This window comes from Thermobia domestica, chromosome 3 (assembly GCF_964235325.1).
Source record: "Thermobia domestica chromosome 3, izTheDome1.hap1.1, whole genome shotgun sequence".
Taxonomy (NCBI): domain Eukaryota; kingdom Metazoa; phylum Arthropoda; class Insecta; order Zygentoma; family Lepismatidae; genus Thermobia; species Thermobia domestica.
In genome coordinates, this window is record NC_137456.1 from 320684649 (window position 1) to 320711781 (window position 27133).

A 27133-nucleotide genomic window follows, 5' to 3' on the forward strand; every position below is an offset into this window, starting at 1 on the left:
CAACTGAAGAGCGAGTATTATCACAGAAAATACAAGAATCTTTGTCTGATAGTAGGAAATTTTGGGGTGTTGTTAAAGAAATATTAACTAAAAAGATAAATAATGATATAGATTGTATACAATTGAAAATAGGAAATACCTTAGTTGATAATGAACGTATACCAAATGTGTTGAATGATCATTTTGCAAATGTTGATAAAACACTGGCATCAAAGATACCCTTAACGGAAAATACAGCTTTGAATACGGGTATACCATACAACCGCTCATTTTTTTACGCCAGTTACCCATATGGAAATCATTAGAATTATTAGTTCGCTAAAGAGAAAAGAAACCAGACAAAAGATGGATTACATAATGAATTTTTAATAAATTGCAAGGACACCATAAGCCATACTTTATCTGAATTACTAAATCTTTCCTTTACTATAGGCAAATTTCCAATGCAATGTAAAACTGCCAAAGTCATTCCAATTTATAAAGGTGGAGATAAGTTAAATCCGAATAATTATAGGCCAATATCAGTATTAAGCTGCATTTCCAAATTCATTGAGAAGTGTGTACATAAGAGAATGGTAACTTATCTAGAGTCTATAAATTATTTTTGTAAATATCAAAATGGTTTTAGGAAAAAAACAAGTACCTTAAATGCTGTAACTGATATAGTAGTAGAAATTCAAGAATGTTTGGATAACAATAAACTTGCAGCAAGATTGTTTATTGATTTAAAGAAAGCATTTGATACACTCAAACATAACATATTGCTTCAACAGCTTGAAAATTTAGGATTCAGAGATATATTTCTTTCATGGTTTAAAAGTTACTTGTCTAATAGGTCGCAATATGTCTTAGTAAATGGAAAAGAAAGTAACGAGGCTCAAATAGAGTATGGTGTTCCACAAGGCTTCATATTGGGACCGTTACTGTTTTTAATTTATGTCAATGATGTTCATCTGCTTAACCTAAGAGGTAGAATAACTTTATTTGCTGATGATAGTACTATATTCTATAAAGCTGATACTGTAGAGGAACTGATAACATACATTAAAGAAGACTTATCTACATTATATCATTGGTTATGCATAAACTCGTTGTCATTAAATTTAGAAAAGTCTCATTATATAATTTTTCACAAGTCGTTGTCAAAGTTAATTCTTTCTAACAAAATTGGAATTAAGAATTTGGAGGTGAAAAGAGTCGAATACACTACATATTTAGGGATAATAATAGATCAACATCTAACTTGGGAATTACATATTAAAAATTTAAAAAAGAAAATAACTCCTATTGTAGGTCTTATGTACCGCTTTAGGAAAACCCTAACAACGAACTTGAAAAGAATGGTATACAATGCATATATACAAAGTCATTTGATATATTTGTGTATTATTTGGGGATATGCCAAGAAATCAAAAATACAACCACTCATAATATTACAAACAAGGCCATTAGAGCGTATGGTCGACTTGTGGACTATCCAAGTAAGAGTTTATTTATGGAATCAAATATACTGCCATTCGATTTATTAATTAAAATCCAACCCTGTATGCATGTCCATAATGTACTTTCAAATAATATACATAGTAATCTACTTTTATTAAAGAGGAAAGAGGTACATAATAATAATACTAGAAAAAAGAATGATATTGATATTGATAATGTTAATACAACAAAGTATGGAATAAATAGCGTTAAGCATAACATCACACAAACTTATAATAGTCTGCCTAAAGATATAAAGGACACAAAAGCAATACCTTTATTTAAGAAATAAATCAAAAAACAGCTTTGGAATAAATTTGCGGAATAATCTAGTAGCCATAAAAATGACAAATGAAGACAGTGGATACTGACACATTACTACATAAAAAATAGCAAAAAGAAATACTTAGTCCCTTAAAGTGAGCTATTGCTCGTTGGGACAACATTTTCCATCTTCTACTATCCACATGTTATACCTGTCAGGCATAGGGAACTTGGAAGACCAGTTCACTTTATAATTTAGGAATATTAAGTGTGGGAAATCTGGAGGACCGATTTCCCTATTAATGACGTATATTAAGTGTGAGAAATTAGGGTATTATCAAAATAAATTGTAGGAAATTTGGATTTCCAATTTCCGTATAGTATGGTATTTCTGTTACTCTTTGTTTTTTCTTTTCTTTCTTTTCCTCTTATTTTTTAAAGAACTTGTGTTAGTAAAAATATGTTTTGATTGTAATGGTATAATATATTGAGAACAAATGTAGATATCTTGTATAAATCTTCCAACACTGGTCTAAATTCTGTAGCATCTCTTTTGTATAATAAATAAAATACTACCAAAGAGATAACTTTTATATGTCAAATTTCTGTCCTGGTGTTCTCACCTTATTACTGTACACAAAAGACATACGATTCCAGAACATTACCTTTGAAATCCTGATAAGAAATTACTCCTGAAACAATCATGATAATGAACAAAATTGTTGAAACTGATGCAAGAAACGTTCTCCAGTGAGCCATTGCCTTTGAATTAAAACTAGGATTCATCTGATAGGAAAAGTAACTCTGAAACAGAATATTTGATTTATGAAAAAAGTTATATACAGAAATATATAATAAAGGGTATCTTCACGAGGTGAGCAAATATAGGTTTGGTATGGTTGATTCACTCAAAAATTAAAGTCAAGTGGCATATGAAACGCATATGAGTTGTGGGTTCACATCTTCAGCATAAAATGGTTCGGGATGGAACAACCTCAGAAATACAAGTGACAACAATAGCCGGCATGTTGAAGTTTTTCTTCTTGAATATAGCTTAAATTTTCTAAATAGAAAGTTAAGCGTTTGACATTTTAATGCACATTTATTACAGAAATTCAATGCCACTGGTCGTTTTGTTCAACTACTAATCGTTCACTAGTAATGGCCCGCTTTACCATTGCAAATATCACTTACTGACTAAAGACATTGAGAGTTTTGTCATATAATTAAGCTTTCACTAACTGTAGCCTGTTTTATCATTGTAAATTTCACTAAAAGGACATGTAAATTGCAGCTTGCGTGTGAAGGCTGCATAGCTGAGTACTTCAATTCGATATCAGATAGGAATCAATTCATTTTAATGGTATTGCTGAGCTCATTAGCAGATTCTCGGAGACAGGATCTGACGATAAAAATCTTATTGCTATTCCGAAAATTTCAACAAATAAGGCACCTACTGTCGCTCCTTTTGCATCCTTAAGAAACAAAACCATAGCTACGGAGGATACTTTCCTCAAGTGGAGTCCATATAAAATCCAGACAGACCTGCATCTGGCAGAGGACGATATAGAACATCGAATGTAGTTTGCCGATTGGAAAAGTAAATAACCCGGATTTCCCCTTGAATATTTTATTTTCTTACAAGGTTTACGTAAATGAAGAAGTAAACAAAGAAATTCACAGCTACTGAAGTGACACCAATCGGAATTCGGTTGATAAATTAGGGATAGCTGGTGGCGAATAGATTGTGTTCTGATGTATTATTTTTAGGATGCGGATCATTCTTCATATAGGTACGCTGAGAATCGGCCAATACCTGGGTCTACCCGGATGAGAAGTGAGTGTAGTCCGAGGACTGTTCATACCCAAAGTTCTCTTAGAAGGATAAAGTCCCTCATAGTTATCATGGTCCATGGAACTAACTGGATAAACATTTTCCTGAGAGATGGATCGGTATCAAGGATCAGTGGAGTTGTCAGCACGTTCTACATATTTCAAGTTTCTGAACTTCTACCTGTGAAGCTACATTAAGGTTATAATGTACACCTCAAGATCAGAAATTTAGAGCATTCGATGCAGGTAATTGAGAATGCCTTTGCTATCGTGTGTGAAGATACAATTATTGTTTTGCACGAGAAGTGGAAGAGACGTGTGGTACAAACCATTGTTGCACAAAGTGGCCATCTCGAGTATGTGTTACGGGACGATTAACAGGAGAAAAAAACATAATTACTAAACGATTAATGATAGTACAAAACGGTTAGCAGTGTCACACTCCTGTAGAAAATCTGCATATAGAGCATGTGTCGCACAGTGACTTTCCAATTAACAAAATGATATAATCAAGATGTAGGTTGTGGTAGTCACTTGAGTTTCTGAGATTGTCCTCTTTCCCAAACATTGTAAAATTTCCATCCAATAGCTGTTCCTGTGTCAGGATTATACCATGAATTTTGGTTCATCATGTATGTGTCACGTGAGAGAAATCAGATAGTTGTCCTTAACCAGTAATGCAAACCCATGTGACGGAAATATACAGTGGTGTTATTAAAAGGAAAGTCCTCTCGTAACCTGAATTGTTAGTAAAATAAGGAAAAGAATATTATATATATATATATATATATATATATATATATATATATATATATATATATATAGAGAGAGAGAGAGAGAGAGAGAGAGAGAGAGATAGATATATAGATATATATATATAGATATATATAATATACAACTGCCGGAAAATAAAATTGCAGTATCCTGTAAAACATGAGGGAGATTGATGTGTTTCAAGTATTGGGTTCTTTGGTGATAGTGAAGTAGATGATTAACTGTGTAACAGTTTCGACCGACAGATGGCAGCGCCACAGAGAGACACTTGCGCCACTTGTGCCGAGTCTGTGTTGTGAATTAGCAGAGGCCGAAGATCAGCAGGTGCATGAAGTGATTCACACAGTAAACACAAGCAAGACAAAATGCCACGACGACGCAATCATGATCCATACAGTCAAATGAGCGAGTTCGAACGTGGGTCTTAGAAAGGCTGGTTGGTCTTTTCGTCGAATCGGCAAACACGTTGGCCGTGATGCTTCTGTGGTGCAGCGGTGTTGGCAGCAATGAATAGGAACCCATTCAAACACCCGCAAAGAAGGTTCTGGACGTCCTCGTAGCACGAACGTGCGCCAAGATCGGTGTATTGTAAGGGTGGCATTGGAAGCCCGCACAGCTACCACGTAAAACATTGGAACAAATGTGGCCCCTGAAGTTCCCATGCGCACTATTGGAAACAGATTACTAGCGGCAGGACTTCGGACATACACACCAATTGCCCGTCTGCCACTGATCCCACATCATCGCCGTACACGTTTGGAGTGTTGTTAGCAAAAGAGCACCTGGAGAAGGGAATAGCGTTCCGTTGTGTTCATCGACGAAAGCCGATTCTCTCTCTATGCAAGTGATGGTAGACTGCTAGTGCGATGTCGACTTGGAGAGCGTCTGCTCCCACAGTGCGTGCGTACAAGACAAAGTGGTACCACCCCAGGTGTTATGGTGTGGGGCGCGATCAGCTACAACTTTCGCTCACCTTCAGTGTTTGTGAATGGGACATTGACAAGCACCTTTTACGTGCAACAGGTGGCAGAACCGGTTTTACTGCCTTTCTTGAGACAGAAGGGTCCTGTACTCTTTCAACAAGACCATGCCCGCCCACATGCTGCTCGTGCAACAGAACGTGCTCCGCAAGATATGTCCGGACTTCCCTGGCCAGCACGCTCCCCAGATTTGTCTACTATGGAATATATATGGGACATTATGAGTCGATAACTGGCAACTGCTTCACGTCCACCTACAACTGTTGCTGATTTGCGCGATCAGATCTAGCAGGCATTACAGAATGTACCGCAAGACTGTATCCGTTATCTCTGTGATCGAATGCATGCAAGAATCCGTGCCTATATTGCAGTTCGTGGAGGGTATACACGGTAATAAAGTGGTGGTGGCAGTGTGATGATAGACAAGAGCGCCGATTTCTCTGTAAAATTGTGGGGGCCCTTTCAAATGCAGAAGGTATATACGAGGATTTTAAGACAAATTACATTCAAATTATGCCAAATATTGTATATTCATTAATACAATAGGGCGCCCCATACGAGCTTTGGGGGGCCGCCCGCACAGGATCGGCGCCCTTGATGATAGACGTGCCGTTCACACAAAACAATGTACTGAAGAAGCTAATATTGTATTCATCATCTTATATTCGTACCATGTACAGTATATGGAATAAATGTGGTTGAGATTGGAAAAAAATTTCGTGGTATTGCAATTTTATTTTCCAGCAGTATAATTCGTATAAATGATTTTTGTTGTGTAATTTTCTAAAACTAATTGCAGTTGTATAATTTTCTAAAATTAATTGCAGTTGTACAATTTTCTAAAACTAATTGCAGTTGTACAATTTTCTAAAACTAATTGCAGTTGTACAATTTTCTAAAACTAATTGCAGTTGTATAATTTTCTAAAACTAATTGCAGTTGTATAATTTTCTAAAACTAATTGCCGTTGTACAATTTTCTAAAACTAATTGCAGTTGTACAATTTTCTAAAACTAATTGCAGTTATGCAATTTTCTAAAACTAATTACAGTTGTATAATTTTCTAAAACTAATTGCAGTTGTACAATTTTCTAAAACTAATTGCAGTTGTATAATTTTCTAAAACTAATTGCAGTTGTATAATTTTCTAAACCTAATTGCCGTTGTACAATTTTCTAAAACTAATTGCAGTTGTACAATTTTCTAAAACTAATTGCCGTTGTACAATTTTCTAAAACTAATTGCAGTTGTATAATTTTCTAAAACTAATTGCAGTTGTACAATTTTCTAAAACTAATTGCAGTTGTATAATTTTCTAAAACTAATTGCATTTGAACAATTTTCTAAAACTAATTGAAGTTGTACAATTTTCTAAAACTAATTGCAGTTGTATAATTTTCTAAAACTAATTGCAGTTGTAAATTTTCTAAAACTAATTGCAGTTGTATAATTTTCTAAAACTAATTGCATTTGTACAATTTTCTAAAACTAATTGCAGTTGTATAATTTTCTAAAACTAATTGCAGTTGTATAATTTTCTAAAACTAATTGCAGTTGTACAATTTTCTAAAACTAATTGCAGTTGTACAATTTTCTAAAACTAATTGCAGTTGTACAATTTTCTAAAACTAATTGCAGTTGTATAATTTTCTAAAACTAATTGCAGTTGTACAACTTTCTAAAACTAATTGCAGTTGTATAATTTTCTAAAACTAATTGCAGTTGTACAATTTAGTCCTTAGACAAAAATTCATCCTGTGTTACGAAACTTCGACTAAGTAAAAGTTAAAACAAGGAGAACAATAACAATTTTCGATGGCTTTGCTTTAAATTATGATGTTTATATACGGCTTCCAAATTAGAAAATTCAATGTTTAAGCCTCAAGTTGAACTGCTGTCACTTTTGACTTAAGTAGCGGTATTAATTTTGGTATAAAACTTACTTTTATGATGCTGAATATAGACAATAATGCTTTCAAACAGTAATGTAAAATGATTTCACCCACCTGTATCATATTGCAATATTCCTATTTACAAAACTTGACCTGAATTCAAGATGGCGGATTTCAAGATGGCTGCTGTCAGGCTTCACCTTACCGTACGACTTCTCCTTAGGTATAGTATGTACCCACATTGTTGTTATTGACTTTTGTTATTAACAGGCCGTTTACAAGGAGTGGTACTGAACGTATTGTGCAATTGTCGACATGAATACGCGACATTTGAATCTGCCATTTTTGTTAATTCCACTTCGAAAATGCAGCTGCTTTTTCGTGCGTGGTCTTTCTGTGGGACTTCCTTCCTCTAAGTGAAATTTTACGGTAGGTTTCGATATGAGCTCATTCATACTTCAATATGTAAGTGGCAAATGGACTTTTAACAAGCGCTTGCTCGCTGGTATCTCACACGCGAACTTCGCTTGTATTTGTATTGGTCTTCAAGGGAGTGAAAATTATAGTACAAATGGTAATTACATAAACGTAATGTAATCAATGCTTAAGCTAAGTGAATTCAAAGAAAGATATTTACAATAGGAATAGAAGCAGTAATATCAGCTCATATTAAACAGGTTTGAAGCTTCAACAAGCCAATATTGCTCACTACGTTCCTCCTTTTTCTTTATTTTCTTTTTTTAACATATGAAGTAATACACTCGAGTATGTATAGGCCTGAATAGTCTGAAATGTTGTGTGTCATTAATACACTTCATGATTATAAAACCTATGTATATTCAAGTATATTTTCGTAACACATTGATCGGTTTGGATTTACTATTATTATTATTTTGTTTGAAAGAGAATTATTTAAAGATGACAGATAAAGTTTGAGAATATTTCAGGGGCGAATTCATGGTTTTCGTAAACAGAGGTGCATATACGTATATTTTCGTTATGCTTTTGTTTTAAGACATTACTCCCATATAAGTTTAAAGGAGGTTAAAACTTTTATCGAGCAGGGGCGCACCTTTGAGAATGAAATATATAGGCCTATATAATATTTTAAACATTGTTTTTATTTTTTTTACAAAAAAAAAACATCCTATGTGAAATCCTTGATGGTTTATTTATAGAATTTGTATTTGTACAAGTGGTTTGGTAAAATTGACAGTTATCTGAATATTGTGTCAAAATATACGCCACGACAAATTGTATTGTTAAACATTTGTACGAAATAGAACGATATATATGCAGATTTGTATTGTGTTTTAAAAATATATATAGAAATAAAATATATATATATATATATATATATATATATATATATATATATATATATATATATATATATATATAAAGCACCTCAAACAAAGAAATTGCAAGAACATCAGTGCTTCTTATCTCATTTTATAGTTAATTTGTCTTCTTAGGACCGGGCAAAGAAGTTAACACCAAGCAGGTAGAGTGATTAGACAGCACCTGACAAAATATTTACAATAAATTGGGAAACAGTGATAAGCGCAGTTAGTACTGTTAAAAGTTACTATGATGGTAGATATTTGTTCATTGTGCCGTTTATTGTGCAAAATAGCTGTTTAGTGCGTAATAATAAATATACCTTGGATAGAATGGAAGGGAATTCCTTTATTTGCTTGTTTCATCTTAAATTAGTTTTTGGTTATTCAATATGAAAAACAAAATAGCTTTCTTTTGATTGTACAAAAAACTGAAATGATTAGTTTAGTGTTCCATGATTATGTCCCGTGGACTAAAGGCGACAAACGATAAATGCAAGTGAATGATTATGGGATAAATTGGTGGAATGAGAATGTGGGAGTATCCCGAGAAACTCGCGGACACCATGTTGTCCAACACTAACTCACTTCATCGGGTAGCGAATCAGTACCCCTTGCACCAGAGGTGAGCGTTCTGTCACTGAGCCACCGTGATTGTTCGAGAATCTACCATATTTTTGTATTTACTTCAGTCATTCTTAATTTTGTAATTCTAGAGGGGGCCCCTAAATATAATTATCTACAGTTATGATTACAATGAGTAAAAATTTCAAAATCTGAGTGTAAAAGTGCTCCGACAATGTCGCCCATCACATGGGAGGTGGATACATTATTACGAACCTCCCATTCATTACCCATAATTAGTTAATTCTTGAACACATTCTCAATATCACTTAGAGGAACACAAAATAATTTCCACTTGGCACTTCCAGCCGCGCCTTTAGCTGTTGTCCATTGCAACTCAGATCACGTTACAGCCACGACAGCACTGAAGGCTACATGCACATGCACTCACCTTGTAGTCTTTCCACCATGAATATACCTTATAAAATGGTATCTAGTAAAATTATTTCTGCAAAGTTTGAATCAAAAGTGCTAGTAATTTTACTTAAATGTGACGTGAATGTTATTTTATCTGCTAGATATCTATCAATGGAAGCCATAAAGAAGATAAACTATTGAGTTTCTTAATTATTAGCTTTGTGCACTATCAATTGAGATTTAGCAAACAATCCCATTGAACATCTTCGCATCTTAAGGTTGGAAAGAGTGCATAGTGAATCTGTTTGTGTGTGAAGTGACTTTGCGTTGTATGTGAAGTGTTTTGCTTACACCAACATAATATCATCAATATATCATTTCAATGATAACGGTAGTGCATTCTAAATCTTGTGCATGATATCATCATCATCATTTAAATAACATCAAATTGGTATTTGATCAAGTCATTCCATCAAGATCATTCTGCTTAGAAAAATGAGTACTGCTAACATTAAAGTTTACAACGAATTCGTGTTTGCCACCACTGAATACATTGAATGCAAAACATGTTATTGTTGGCGTAACTTCTATCTGCTTTGAACCTCTGAGAAGACGGGCGAAGCACAACTGTTTGGTGCGCAATTGCACATTTAACACTGGAAAACATTATTTCTTATAGCCAACCACACAAGGGATTGTTTTAATAATGAACTGGATATGACAACTGTGAAATCATTAGACACTAACAAAGTAGCAGTGTGCGTACTAAGCCTAATGATAAAATATGGTGCTTTTAGGTAAGAATAGTGCATTACACGTGCCTCCTAATATTTTTTATCTGTCGCAAACTAAATGAATAAAATGAAAAGTGGATTACAGTGTTTGAAATATTATACTGGATGTGAAAAAAAAGTTTCAACTCAGTGAGATATATCAATTGCTATATGTCTATTTTGTGAGCATTTTTTCCCCCTATATTCTAATAATATTTTATAATACAACATAATGCAACTTACTTGAATCCACATATGAACTATAAACAAACTGACACTGCAAGTAGTGGCTAATAAATGCGCACCAAGCATGGCTGTAGACTGAATACTTCCAACAAAGGTTGCTGCAACACTGGCACAAAGTCCCACTCGAAGACCGTTCCGGTTTAGCGATTGCAACCATGGTTTCTGTTTCTCTTTAAGAAATTGTTCTACTTGCCGGTAGCGAAAATAATGTGATACAGCAGCTGAAATATAAGAGCAAATGCGTTCGTATTGGCGTATAGGAGTGTCACTTACAAACATAGGTTAATTGATTATCTATGCAGAAAAGTGAATGGAAATTATGTAAGTATAGTAGCCATTTTACGGGAAACTCGGATTTGTTTTGGATATCTTGGTTTATGCCTAATAATTTGTTTCAGCGTTTTTCATTGGCTGTTTCTTGAACGATTCGAGAATGGAATGACATTAGGGTGGGCTCTACCATATGTGAAACACGTGCATTTGCACGGAAAGGAAGTTTCGAGTGGGCGGCAAAATATGTCATAACTATATTATTTAAATTAAATATTTCTTGTAGGAAACAGATTTCATTATGGTAATTAAATTTACTAAGCTGACCTTCTATTTGAATACTACAGTCATAATTCATGTTTAGGTCGCATTAGTTTAAAATCACATGGACAGTGCTAAAGCAAATGGTCAAACAAATTCCAGTATGAATTGTTTGATTGTTGTCAAATACAAGAACTCAATTCTTGAACAGTAGCGAATACCTGTCGAATTTAGTTAGTTATCACAGTTATGATATGGAAACTAGTCTTGTCCTTGTCTCAAATAAGTTCTTTACCATTAAAGGTGAAAGCGAGATCTTTTTAATAGATGTAGAAGGAAAATCAAGAAATAAAGGTAAAAGAACTAGTTGCACCGGAATTGCAAAGTGATATATTGAGATTGAAGCTCGATACTAAATTGTATAAAAAGGATTGCCATCTCTCTTCTGCAGGTGCGTTTGCTTTATTTTTCACTAATATAATACATTATTATTTAAAGAAGAAACAGGCACGACAAGATTATATTTGTAGTATTTAGGCCTTTCTGAGAGCGATTGCTCTTTCCCTCCCCTTCGTTGTTTATAATTGGGTACCATGCTCAAAATCGTGACTTTATCACAACGTGGAGTCATATACGATACAAGTCAGGAGAGTAGTTGTATTAGGTTAGGTTAGGTAAGGTTAAGTAAGGTAAGGTTAGGTGAAATAAGGTTGGGTTAAGTAAGATGAGTTAGGTGATGTAAGGTTACATTAAATAAGGTTAGGTTATGGAAGGTAAGGTTAGGTGAGCTTAGGTTTGTTAGGTTACATCATTTTATAAATCTTATACATCTTAGCTGTATTATTTTCTACATTTTATATTTGTGGATATAATTCGTTTCTTTATTGATTATACAAGATGGTGTAAAATACATAAGTTCTATATTGTAAAAATTTTAATTGATTTCATTGTTTATTTTAAGTACTTGATTGTTTGAATTTTTCCGATAAATCACTTTTCGTTGTAACAAATCTGCAACATCATCATTATTAGCATCAGCTTCAAATTCATCTTCTAGTTCATCCTGTTCCTCATCATTCTCATTTTCACTTACCAGTTCATCAACATCGGACATATCTATAGCAAGACTATCCATGGCTTTGAATTGATTATTTTAACAAAAGAAGCACTGACCAAAGCTTCAAACCCATTATATTTTAAGCTATAACATGTAACGGTTTCGGATATCTAACATATTATTCCTAAGACACTATAGAACATAAGTTAAAATACAGACACACACACACACACACACACACACACACATATATATATATATATATATAGAGAGAGAGAGAGAGAGAGAGAGAGAGAGAGAGAGAGAGAGTCATTGTTATAAAAAAAAGTTTAATTTCTTTTTACTGAGGTCTTCAACAAATCCCTTAATTCTCCGTGTTCACTTTGCAACCAATCACATTCCGCCATTTTTGGTTCTTATAAGGGCCTTTTTATTTTCTTTTGCCCACGCTATCGAAACTTCTTTGCCATAATTCATTAACAGTTTATTAATTATACTATAGTTTACCGTTTCACATTATATTATTTATTTATTGAACAAATTCCCAGATACAGCATAATTGTGCCATTTTACACAGGGAAATGTCAACAAGCGGGACAACAAAAAAAGAATTAAAAAATAAACAACAACAACATCAATAATATTAACAAAGAGTGCACAAGTAATATTATTTAGCCAGCACGCGTTTTATTGCTCTTTCAAACACCGAGTAGCTCGAAAAAAATGTTCACCTCACTTGTTAGATTATTATAATAGTTGGGTACTCGGTGAAAAAAGACCTCTGTATAATTGTCAACCTAGGGCGTGCAAGATAGAATAGGTGGGTATTCCGGGTTTTGCGGGAAGGGAGTTTAAAATATAGTGGGTTTGAAACTTTGGTCAGTGTTTCTTTTGTTAAAATCCTCATCTAATTCATCTACAATGCATACAATGTCTTTCTGATTCGAATGCCTCCTTGACCTCGCCATTTATAAAGGAATTTTATCACTAGAATATACTTTACAATATGGCTGTTGAAAAGAAAAAACGTTTCGTTAATTACAATGACAATCACAACGTGGGGTCATATACGACACCAGTACTCAAAATACCACAGAAATTGCCGCACTAATACAACAATGCAACATGCACTTTCAACAGTATTGTCTGAACCGAAGTTAGACGAAGTATCGTGTTTCACTCTGACAACCTAGTAGGCGTAGAACGCTTTTATATGGAGTGTGGTCGTCGGTGACCCCACGTTGTGATTGTAGTGTTAACCATCTTTTAGAATTCAGTTTGACCAGAAAGTATATTTATTTTTAAATTGGACTGTACCCTCATTTTTTCCAGAAATTTTAACCTTGTAGGGTGGAAAATGATTTTCTATGACAGTTCAAAGCGTGTATACATATTATATACTGGGTGTATCAAAAGCCGGGGCCATAGGCCAATTTCATTATGAGTAAAGATACAAGATGGAAGGAGAGAAAAGTTGTTGAAAATTTACATTGAAAGTGTTTAATTTCTTCAATCACACTAGCCGTTTTGGCTTAACAGTCATAAGGCACCTTAGGTTAAAAGGAAAAGTAACGTTTCCAGTTTAGTAGGCTATAAGTAACATTTCCAGTACTGCAGGATATAAGTAACGTTTCTAGTTCAGCAGGATGTAAGTAGCATTGCCAGTTCAACAGGCTATAAGTAACTTTTCCAGTTCAACTGGATATAAATAGTGTCCAGTTGAGCAGATCGTTCAAATGGAACGTAAATGCATGAAAAGATGACAGGGTGACGGCGGGAATAAAACATTTGGTTCGTTAACGCCGCCAGATGTGTCAAATGGACACATATTTTAAATGTAATAAATAATTGTATTTTCAAAACTTTTGAACCAATTATCAGTCGTTTTATCATTCCCTTGTTCTTACTTGCGTTATTCATTCGTTTTTTTCTTTCTTTCTTGTCTGTTTTTCGATGTTTATGTTGACAATTTAGTAAAATATCTGCTATAGATAGTTGCTTTCTTGACAGATGTGGCTCGTAATATTGTTATCTGTCTTTAGTAATGCATTTGTTTTCCCTCGCTTTTGCGTTGATGGATGTAGTTCCAGATTATTTACGTTTCTAAATACGTTCCTTTGTGTTTGTGAGTATACTTTATGTGTAAATATGTTGTGTCGTTGAATATCAATGTGCAGTGGAACATACGAAAAGCGAACTCAAGACGGCATATGTTTCTTGTATCGAAGAAGAAAATTAGGCCATCGAAGAAGAAAATTAGGACTTGAGAGACTTGTTCTTACTGCAATCGACGTAACACGTGATGCTTCGGCAACTCAGTCAGGTGTTGACACAATGAAATCTACGCCCAAGAGAAGATGTTACATGTGTAACCCCAAAAAGTGCAGAATGCAGGGACAAGTGTGTGATATTTGCAAGAGGAATTTCTGCTCTGAGCACTGCAGTGTTATCAGAAAGTGTCTGAAATGATTAATGGGTAACAATTAGGGTGAAATATACGAAAATGTAATGTCAGTGATATACCAAAACATATCTACGAACAAAACGTTTGTGTTCAGATTTTCAAATGAATCGTTTATATTACATTAGATACTTGGGGATGGAAACTCTGAACAATATATATATTGCCTTATATTAGAATGTAGTAATGTTAAATGTATGACGTTGGATATTTTGACAATAATACCAAAATAAGTAACAATACTCATGAAAGAAATATTTGTGTTCAGTTCTTCAAAGTAGTCGTTTATCTTTGGTAATACAAAGAAAATGAAATGAAATTTTGAGTTTTACGTCCTACGGTTATGCCGGTTAGGCTAAAGGAGACGGTGATAATGAGTAATCAATGAAATGGTGGAATGAAGAAAGTGGGAGGAAACGGGAGAACCCCGAGAAAACCCACGCACACGGTGTTTGTCGACCACAAAGTTCACTTGGCGGGAGCAGGGTTTGAACCCGAGACCCCTAGCACCAGAGGTGAACGCTCTGCCATTGAGCCACCGCGGCCCCCAGGTAATACAGAGATAGAAACACTAAATATTATATATTTTTCCTCATGTTAGAGTGTTTTGATGTTCAGTGTTACAACATAATTCATGTTATGTCATTAACATACAAAAATATATCTATGAAGAAAACATTTGTGTTTAGTTTTACAAATTTGGTGTCGTTTATCTTTGGTAATGCAAGGGGTTGAAAACACTGAATATTATATATTTGGCTTCAGTTAGAATGTATTGATATTAAACATATATTTCTACAAAATTAAAGTAAAAAAGTCAAATATTAAAGTTATGAAAGGGAAATTAGGTTAAAAATTGCAATGTTTCCACTGGACACACCTTACGGTTTTGTGTAACTGGAATACATTGCAATATTAAGAGTTAAAGATGATCTTCAACGTACTCCACTTCCCTCTCTGTACACTTTTTGATACGAAAATTCCATTGTTGGAACCAGATGTGGAAATCTTCACGTGTCACCACCTTGAGTATCACTACCGTTTTTTGTTTAACCTATTCCACAGTCTGGTAATTAGTTTCCTTGAGAGCGAATTTCACTTTCGTAGAAAGAAAAAAAAAGCACAAGTTACCAGGTCCGGGGAAAGTAGGTTTTCCAACACTGGAGTCTCCGGAGCTGCCAGAAACTGATTAATGCAAAGGAGCATTTTCGTGATGCACAATCTATACATTATTCTTCCACAAAAGAGGACTATTTTTTCCCACGCGTTCTCGCAGCATCACCAAAACCTGCTGATAATATTGGTTATTCACTGTCTGTCTTAATGGTACTCTATTCACTCAGGACCAAGCCATTGAAGTCGAATAACACAATTAGTATGACATTTACTTTCTATTTGCTCCTGCGTGACTTTTTGATTCGCGGTCATGATTGAATTTTCCACTGAGTGGATTGCCTTTTCGTTTCGGATCATATTGAAAAATTCAAGTCTCCTCAACAGTGACAATTTTCGTTATCAGTTACTTTTCTGCTTCCAGGTGTTCCATTGTGTCACTGCACACGTGCTTGTGGACGTTCTTCTGCCTCAGCGTGAGGTTTTCTGGCACCATTTTAGCGCAAACATTGCAAATATACAAATGGTTGTGCAGAATTGCGCGGACAGACTCATTGTCGATGCTCACCATATCTGGTATCATTTGAATGCTGGGAATGCGATCTTTCCGGATAATGCCACTCACTTTTGTCACATTTTCCTCTGTTGTTGCAGTGAGGACGACCCGGTCTTTTATCATCATCCAACGTTCTCACATTCCTCGCTGATACACTTATGGCACTCAAGCACTCGCGTACGTGACAACGTATAATTACCAAACATATCAAGCAACAATTTCACACACTCTGTGGCTTCCTTAATTGCATAAAGCATTTCAAGTTAATGCGCTGATCAATAGTCACTTTCTCTATTCTTCCGGTAACATGATTGTACACCTCTCTCTTCAATCGCTGCTCACAGATTAAACTCCAATAGGAGTGGCAACTCAACTATACTATACACTTCTCGACGGTTCATGGTTGTCCTGTGTACATGCGTTCCCCATTGCTCCATGTACACTACTGGCATGGTTGTGAGTGCCATTATTTTTAGGGAAGCTTCGTATATATACTGATGACTCACTGAATTGGACCTTCCCTCCACAGAAGAAAGTTTGGCCAGCAGCCTAGCTGATTACATGACCACCCCGACTGGTATTATTGCAGAGAAAGAAGACACTGTGTCATGTTCGCAGACAGCACACTGTTATAATGGATGTAGGCAGGATTTATTCGCATTCCAATAGGGCATGATTGTGGGTACCCGAGCAAAAGGTGCACCAATAACCCAGAGAGCAATACCTGTAGGACACGCCAGTTTCTGAGTAATTAAGATGTACAAGGAATGGGAAGAAACTGGGATAACGGTCCCCAAGAGAAATACTATCGGAACTGTAAGGATGTACGAATGTTCAAAAAGTGGGGCGAGCGTTGCGTCAAACAGTTCGTGAATACCACACGAACCATCAGTGTCCGGAAATTACGTGACTAATAGAACGATGGATACGCAACCCCCATACATACACAACTATATAGTGTACACTGGAACTTGTGAAGTTCCACAGCAAATGACCCACTAATTACGACTCGTCTCCGCCGACTTCGTCCCGCTTAGGCATAGAAACACGTGAATTCGGTCGTTGATGATTGGAAAAGGTGTTGGTCCAATATATCACGGTTTGTACCACTCCTCTCGGACTGGCGTGTGCATGTGTGGTGCCAACAGCACAAAGCTATGGATCCCTCGTGCATTGTGCGTACTGTACAGACAGGTCGGGACGACTATATAGTTTTGAGATGTTTCTGTTGGCATGGACTGAGATCGCTGGTATTTGTGGAACATAATGTGACATCCGTTGTGTATCTGCAGATGTTAGGGGATCACATACACCCTACAATGCAAAACGTCTAACGAAATGGCATTTTCCAGGACAATAATGCACGGGTTCCACCAAGGACTGTACTTGCTTGGCTTAGAAAACATTACACGGAGCTGCAGCATGTGAATTGCCCCCTAACTCACCAGATCTTAATCCTATACAACGTTTATGTGATATTGTGGAACGGGCTCTTCGAACCATGATTCCTGCCCGGACATTTGTGAGCTTATTGTGGGATGTCATCAGGAATATATTGTGTCACATACAGTGTTTCTTCCAGAGCTGTTTTGGAGGGTACTGCCCCCGGAACAGACCAAAATAATACGTTTATAATATAATAAATGTAATAGTATCAGCAGTGCTCCTCGAGAATACTAAGTGTGTCCCCCGGAACATTATTTCTGAAAGAACCACTGGTCACATCCCCGTGGAAACATATCAGCAACTACAAGAATGCATGCCACGCACTATCTAGGCTTTTATCTGAGAAAGAGATGGACCAAAAAAGTATCAGGTAACTATCTATCTATCTATCTATCTATCTATCTATCTATCTATCTGTCTATATATATATATATGGTTAATAGTATTCTTCCTAATATAATCTCCCTTTACATGCGTCAATGCCCTCGTTTATAAGTGACCCTGCTCCAGGAAGCAAGAAGTACTCTTTCTGTCTTCTCTTCAGATGAACATAATTGAATCATACTAAAGTTTTCACAATCATGATAATTTTTTCTTCCTTCACAAGCGATATTTAGACACATAAACATAATATTAAAAATGACACTATAACACTACTGCTTCTGGAGTGTGTTGTCATTTGCGAAAGTCTCAAAAATGGAAGAGTTCGTAGTCTTCCAAAGTAATGGTAGAGAACAGAGGTTCACCAGTTCTTCTAAGTGAAAAGCAGAAAAAGATGCAAAATTTAGTCTGTACCTCAACTCGACAGCAATATTGCTTACAAGTCGAGAAATACACAATCAAATAACTAGACGAAATTACAAATATGACAATTCTCTTCTCGTTTTCAATACTCGAATCGAAACGAGAAGAGACAGAATGAATAATTTCCAGATTCTCGTGGCTAACGTAAGTTCAGCAAAGTATTAGATCTCCTTACCTAACATAGACCAAATCCTTTATCCTAATTGTACTTACTTCCTAAGCCAAGAACATTAATTGCAATTGAAAACAAACAGCTTTCGGGAGGAGTGGCCGCAGCATCACTAATGTACGGTAAAAATGGTTCTACGTGGCCTTTTCTTACTGCAATTAGATACCTGAAAATTAAATTTAAGGTCTAAGAGAATAAGTATTATATTCAAGCCCAGCATATTATTAAAGTTTTATGTTTTGCTACAATATAACTAGCTTGAATCCACTAAAGAAAATCAATAATATATATCACAGATGTTAAGATTCCATGAAGGTACTGACATATATCGCCCCCAGAAAGCAGAAAGGTGCTAAGCGCCATTTTCCTTCATTTCCAACTAAGTGCATATCCTGACTAGCCATTTCATGTTTAATGTTATGCAGAAAGGAGACAAGTGGCAGGAGACAATATGTAAGGTTTGCAGTGCAAACTGAATTCTAGAAGAAAGAAAGAATGGGGATTAATTAGTTTCATACGCTTTTATTGCTCTCCTGAGAAATCTACATTTTGGCGCTTAGCACCTTTCTGCCTTCTGGAAACGATATTTTGAACTAAAAAAAATCATCATTATAACTATTCTACTGCTACTGGGCGCATTATTTCATACATCACGGTCCTCAGCAAAACACCGTCTTTACAGAGCAATTTCCTGCCTTAGTATTCTCCATCAATTATAGCATCTTAAGCTTAAGAGGTTCCATCACGGCGAAATTAAAATACCGCTAATTTTACAGTAATTGTGTGATATATTCAAATAGATAAAAGATAATCGAAAACTGGAGCAAGAGCTTGCTAGACAATATTATTTTACATGCAATACTATTATCACGACTCACTTATCTACTTTCGATTTCCAGCCATTTGGAAAACCAGCATTTATTTTTGCCTTTCTACATTTCATCTGTACCAACCTAACACCAATAGTAAGCTACATGGTGGGCTACATAAAAGCAGCCTGACGTGATAATATCGGATACCGGCCAAAAAGGTAGGAAAATATGATCAGTGGCTTACCTGCACATTACAAGCGACGCTGAAAGCGGCCCCCAATAACGCTGAGACACTTTGGTGCACGTCGCAGCATATTGGTTGACGATGCCTGCAGCTCTTCACGTGTGATGCTACGGAGAGTATGGGTAATGTTTTATTGCAGTTCAGCCAGGGCATGTGATTATTTACATACACCTTCTGCTTTCAGCATCCCCAGAGGTAGAAATTACAGGGGGCACGTCCGGAGAACGAGAGATCCACTACTCCTTTCTTACTGTGCTCTTTTGTGAAATGGTCGTGCAGCAACGCGACGGAGTTATGTGAGGTGTGACACGTGATTGTATCTGCTTAGAAGTAGGAGTATACCCACGATAAATTTTGACTGTTGATGAAAAAGAACACTAGACCTACTAGAAATGTCCATGTCCCCGAAACTGAGCATTAAATACCAAGTTTTGGGTTCTGGAGTATTGTTTCGTGCAGTATATATGGATTCAACAGACCAGTACCCTGTAGTTTGCGCATTTGCGTAAATGGAACCACGTTTCGTGCAGTACGGAACCCTTTGTTCGGCTCCTTCAGATCCTGGACCCATGTTACTCACTATGGTTACAGTTTTAAAAAATTTAGCTAACTTTGATATGTTCTTTCGTGACACACCGATCTGCTGGGAGAGTTTCCGAGTAGACCTTCGTGGGTTTCGTGATATCAGCTGCTAAATATCAGAGATGGCTCTGAAATTCGGAGCACATTTGGTTTCATCATACTCACTTCGCTACAGACCAACTTTCACACTGATTTTGAACCAGGTTCTGAACACAGCGTTTAACAGGTAGTTTAGTGGCTGGTGATCTTGCAATGAAGGTTTCTTGTACGCTGTTAATTGACACTGTGCATATGCATTCTTCTGTTACTACAATTCGCTCTTGCACGAATAAAAAAGCGTCTCCACGTGACATTTTGCCAGAGCTGAATAGCCAGGGAATTCATGTTACACAATTGCACATCGAGTGACATGCCTGCGCCACATCGCGGAGTCGGGAAGAAATAAATCATGCAGGTGCTAAGCAGCTCCACATCCAGCAGCACACCGGCATCAGCGAGAATTACACACAGTTATTTCATGTGTTTGGTATTACCCAGGCAGGCTACTTTTATGTGGGTCACACTGTAACTGGAACCTGAATAACTAACTCTATGGCCTATGGAACCCGGAGGTTCAGTCCCGAGTTCACAAAAGCTGTTCATTGACTTCTAACCTTAGCAAATGGATCTAGTTTCTACTTGGTATTCCTACTTCTGCGAGATCCATCAGAATATTGTCCTTCCATCTGAGCCTAGCTCGTCCTAATGGTCGTTTTCCGATTGGATTTTCAGTTAAAACTTTGAAAGCGTTCCTACTTTCTTCAATTCTGGTTACATGACATGCCCACTTGGGACTCTTAGATTTGATGACCCACGATATAAATTATATAATTGTTCGTTACAAAGTTTCCGCCATTCACCATTCCCGTTCCCCTTGGGTCCGAATATTCGCCTTCTGAAGCATGAATATTCTACTAAATTTTGAGGTTTTTGCTTCCCTATCTGATCTAAAGTGATCTGTTGAAACTGGGAGTTTAATTGTTGAAATGGAATATTAAGAACTTCCATTCAGATTTAAGACTAAACCAGGGAAACAAAACAAAAGTCAGAAAGTTAGACAGCGGCAAATCGTACAGAAAGCCAGACATGGATGATCACGTAGATTCGTATATCAATTTGTACATAGTTTTAACAATATAGAGAATTACTCTGAAAACTGTCCAAACAAGGAAACGCTTTCGGTGTTATATCACAATGCTTAAAAGTATACGTAATAAAATTAATTAGAATTAGTGTTAGAAAGAATAAGTAGAGGAAATTACAATTATTGTTAAGAAATTCTTGTATTTTGGTGAAATTCAATCCTATAACATTAATAACTGTAACAAGTACTTTGTATGTAAGGACAATAATCGTGGTGGAGGAATATTTGTTTATATTACGTGAGACATTCAATATATAAGTTCCCCTAAACTGTAAAATATTTGTTTCACGATATACTTTTATGTTTCACGATATACATACACGTGTAGGTGGGTACTTCCTCACCTCTACGCATAATCTGCATCAAGATTTAGGCATTCGTCTCGCCGATGCAATTTGTCCAAACACATTGCAAAAAATTAGGGCCCTGCTATTCAGCACTTTCCTAACATTTCAATTCACTTCTTCGTCTGTCTCGAAACGTTCACTTGCAATGCAAATTTTAACTCCGAAAAAGGATGGAGTAACTCGAGGCTAGAGTTTGAGGGCCCTTCCCACCTTAATTCTTCAATTCTGTGTCTTGTTTACGTGCTGAGTGAGGGGTGAGCGTTATCATCAAGAAGAAGAGATCATGTCTCTTAAATCGAATTGAATTTGTCCGAAAAAAGACTTCAACATAAGTGATCCGTTCTTCTCTCAGTTCGTTATAAAGTGAAGCAGAGTGTGGGGAGAGTGCTAAATAGCCAGGGCCGTGAATTTTTGTAAGGGGTTTGGACAAATTGGTGAAACGGTGAGACAAAAGCCTGAATATCAATGGGGATTATGTGGAATGGTGAAGAAGGATCCACATACAAATGCATGTATAGTTTATAAATCATTTTTTTTTTTAAAAAGTTTTTTTTTTTTTTTTTTTTTTTAAGGTTAGGAAAACTTATACACCGTGAGCATAAAGTCCTGCCCTGATTATAAAAATTTATTACGGAATAACCGTTGGACAGAATAATGTAAATTCTGGTCACTTACATAGGTTAGTATTACAAGTTTCTTTTAAGACCAATAGATGGCACTAGTGCTACCCAAGAGTGACGCAGTACGTTACTTGGCGCACGCGGGTTAGTTAGCGAAATGGCATCGAAGCAGGAGAAAGCGCAATGCGTGTTGTGGTATCACGCTCTCCCCGCCACAGACATTACTTCACTGGACTTTTTTTTATGGGGCTATATCAAGGACAGAGTCTATGCCACATCTGTTGCTGACGTCGAGGAACTGAAGGATAGAATATAAGCAGTTCTGGGTACTGTGACAGAAGACATGTTACAAAACACCTTAAGGAAACTGGAATACCGCTTAGACATTCTCCGAGCTACCAAGGGGACATACGTTGAAGTGAAAAGGAAATGAAATGAAATCTTTAAGTTTACGTCCCACGGTTATGCGGGTTAGGCTAAAGGAGACGGTGATGATGATAGAGGAATGAAATGGTGGAATGAAGAAAGTGGGAGGAAAGGGGAGAACCCCGAGAAAACCCACGAGCACGGTGTTTGTCCACCACAAAGTCCACAGGGCGCGAGCTGAGATCAAACCAGGGACCCCAAGCATCGGAGGTGAACGCTCTACCACTGAGCCCCCGCACGTTGAAGTGGTCTAACGTAAGTGGTCTTTAAAAAAAACTTGTAATACTAACCTATGTAACTGACCAGTATTTACATTATTATGTCAAACGGGTCTTGGTATAATAAATTTTTGTATTCAGGGCAAGACTTTATGCTCACCCTGTATATTGAACAACCCACATAGTAACGAAAGGCAATTAAATATTATAGATAAGTCACACAGCGTAATAGTAATGCATATAAACTATGTATCAAAACGTTTTATGCTAATTAGTGTATATATTCCAACTCAAGATGAATGAATTGATGAGCGACGGGGATAATGTATTAACTAGCTGTAAAAATCCATTTATTAGCAGTAGACTGCAATATGGATACATTAAACAAGAGTTGTTCAACTGAAACTTTAAACTACGTACAATCTTGTGAAAATTATGGCTTCGTTCAGACAAATATCAAATATCCAACCAAACAGACAATAGTAGAACTCTTATTGAGCATGTGTCAGTAAATAGGTTAGTGATCTCCTAATAATATACTAGCTGATGTTAGTGATCATAATATCTTAATATCTAATATAATATTTCAATGAGCATATTATTATAAAAACAATAAGGAATATTTGCTTTTACCTAAACATAAGTTATAATATACTGAATAATTATTTTAGAAATATAAATGTTTAATTATGTGCTAATACTATTGATGAACAATATAGTCAATTATAGCCAATTGATATCACAAGGGATTAGGTCATTATCACAGGTATTCTACCATTATTGGCAGGTCACTTGCTGCAACTGAGAACCTTCCATGCTCCATGGTCTTCCGCTAACCTCTTCGTCTTCACGTACGATTTCTCTGTCTTAATATTGTCCATTAATTGTAGTGTTCTTCGCCCCTCCCTCTCTTACCTGCCACCATACCCTCTAAAGTGTCCCTCATGATACAGTTTCTTCTTGAGTCGACTTGATTCTGAGTTTAACGCAGCACATGCGTCAGCAGCGAGGCTACATGAGACAGGACCTACTGATTAACGTGGAATCCGAACCACATGCGCTCCCGCCGGGAATTGAACCCAGGTCTCCCACACCAAAGGCACACAGTTCTTCTTAGCCAATGTCCACAACTATCAATACAATGTGCACAACTACCTTCTTAGCCAATACTATTTTATGGGACCTTGAACAAAGTGTTGAGAAAAGACTCATAAAATGCTTAATGTGAAGTATTGTGCTGTATGGGTCAGAAACATGGATATTATGCAAACATGATTAAAAAACGACTAGAAGCTTTCGAAATGTGTGTGTGGAGAAGAATGGAGAGAATTAGAAGGGCGAGCGAAAACCGAATGAGAGGGTATTAGAAATGCTGGGGGAGAAAACAATAACTTTAGATATGATTAAAGGAGAGAAAGGAAAACTGGTTGGGACATTAACCTAGAAGGAAGTGTATTATGAGGAACGTTTTAGAGGGTAGATGGCAGAAAATTGAGGGAGAGGACGAAGGAGATTACAATTAATCGACAATATCAAAACAGAGAAATCGTACATGAGGACGAAGAGGTTATCGGAAGACCGTGGAGCATGGAAACTTCTCAGTTGCAGCAAGTGTCCTGCCAATAATGGCAGAATACCTATGATGATGATGATGATAACTCAATTCCTTGTCATATCAATTGATTATTTGTAAAAGTACACAAAGAAGATTTGTAGAAAAGGATGCAAACTCGTCTTCTTGAATGAATGAGGAATTATTAAACTTAGTAAAAATAAGAGGAATATTACTCTTAGATTAAAAAAAAAAAAACGCTGCAAATGTATGTAATGAGCACAGAAAACAGAAATATGGTAACTAAGTCAAGACGGCAACTAAAGAGTATATTATCACAAAAAATACAGGAATCCGTACCTAGCAGTAGAAAATTTTGAGGAGTTGTTAAAGAATGAATAATTAATAAGAAATATATTAATAATGTAAATTGTGTGCAATTGAAAATAGGAAATACTTTAGTTAACAATGAACGCATACGCATACCAAATGTATTAAATTATCATTTTGCAGACGTTGATAAAACATTAACATCAAAGTCACACATAAGTGAAAACAAAATGTTGAATATGGATACCCCAGTGAGCATTCATTTTATTTTACTGCACTTGGCCATGCCGAAATTGTTAGAATCATTGGTACTCTGAAGAGAAAGAAAAATCACACAAGGAGCTTTACTTTGATAGGCAAACTAAGGGACAGAACTTAAGAAAAATAACTGTCCTTCTACTCTGTTCTATTTTATTTCGGATGTTGTAGCCGCAGGTGACCAATTTATTATAATCTGACTCGACTTCACGCTCACATCATTTCGATATCTCGTTTGCTTGATCTCACACTGACAGAATGATTTCAACATCAGATTCACACATTATTTCGACATAATGCTCACATCATTTCGGTGTCTCGCTCGCTTGATCTCACATAACAGCATCATTTCCACATCACGTTTACACATCATTTCAACATCACGCTCACTTGATCTCTCATTCACATCACTTCGATCTTTTATTATCGTAAAAGGAAGTAATAATTGAATGATATTACTTACACAAGTGGGAAGGCGATGGACGGTGTGAGTGACGTTACTACTGGCAGAAGAGACCACTTGCTTTCCTTTTGACCTGAAAACAAAGTAAGTTACTAATTAGAGCAACAAGGAAACTGTAAGGAAGGGAAGAATATCCTTACAAATTATATATATATATAAAAAAAAAAGAACTTAAGCAAGTCCAATATCGTTCGTAAAAAATCGTAATTGAAGTATATTTATGTGGTCGTAAATGTATTCGTCAATATAGTCTTTCATTCCCAGCTCGCGCCGTGTGGACTTTGTGGTGGACAAACACCGTGCTCGTGGGTTTTCGCGGGAATATCCCGTTTTCTCCCACTTTTTTCATTCCACCATTTCACTCATCTCTCATCATCACCGTCTCCTTTAGCCTAACCGGCATAACCGTGGGACGGAAAACTTAAAGATTTCATTTCATTTTATAGTATTTTATGAATATATTTATAGTTTCTTTGAGAATTGCGTGGAGATATTTTCATGACCATTCTTCAAGACATTACTAATTATAATTACTTTCCGTATTAAAGTATGGTTAACTTTTTGGGACAAGTAATCGACAGAATAAAATTTAATTTAATTCTTTAAAAAAAAATTGAAAGTGTTTATGTGATCTTAACGTTTATTTGAGATTTCGATTCTTTTTTTCTCATGAATCTTGTTTTCTCTATTTCACCTCTGCATATACAGACGTTCATTTCTTATGACTAATATATTATTATTAAAATCGAGAGAGCTCCCTAATATATTATATTGTATTATATATTATATAGCAAGCTCTCTCGTGGCAGAGATGCAGTGAGTCAGTGGGTCGTGGATCAAGTGAGTCAATATTTGTGAGTGAGTCAATATTTGTGAGTGAGTCAGTGGGCCCTGGATCAAGTGAGTCAATATTTGTGAATGGGTCAGTATGTTGTGGGTCAACAGGACGTGACCCACTGCGACTCAGCAGCCACCATGATCCAGTCTGACCCACCGACCCTCTCTGCTGAGTGCATTGTAGACAACATCTTCCGAATACTGGCAAATTTGTTTACGTTGTACTTTCAAGGCCTCCATTTTTCCTTTTTCATTTGTTTCTATTTACTTACCTGAGATGAGTACATCTAAGTGGAATAAAAAAAAGAACTTCAGGCACTTTTGGATATTGATATTTGTAATTGTAATAATAGCAATAGGACTTACTACTTGGCTTTCGAGACGCAGTTGTACCTTACACTTTTTTATGTTAGTCTACTTTACCTTGATTTGAGACTTTCAAATTACATCCTATTTTCAACAAAGTAACTGTTATTCAACAAGGAAATAACTGCATATGATAATTAAGTGCAAATTCATTGTAATATGGCCCATGACAATATCTTAAAGAACAGATCCA

The 27133-nt window shown here is 36.1% G+C and overlaps 1 protein-coding gene across 6 annotated transcripts in view; it reads right to left on the minus strand.

The window, feature by feature from the left end:
• LOC145681156 (DNA damage-regulated autophagy modulator protein 1-like) overlaps positions 1-27133 on the minus strand; it is a 74693-nt gene that overhangs the window by 13394 nt on the left and 34166 nt on the right. For all 6 annotated transcript variants that reach the window (XM_081752605.1, XM_081752604.1, XM_081752607.1 and 3 more), the window contains exons 3-6: positions 25738-25810; positions 18747-18868; positions 10563-10786; positions 2412-2550 (exon numbers count right to left, since the gene is read on the minus strand). In XM_081752605.1, coding sequence (XP_081608731.1) covers positions 2412-2550; positions 10563-10786; positions 18747-18868; positions 25738-25810 — 558 coding nt within the window. The remainder of the gene's footprint in view (positions 1-2411; positions 2551-10562; positions 10787-18746; positions 18869-25737; positions 25811-27133) is intronic.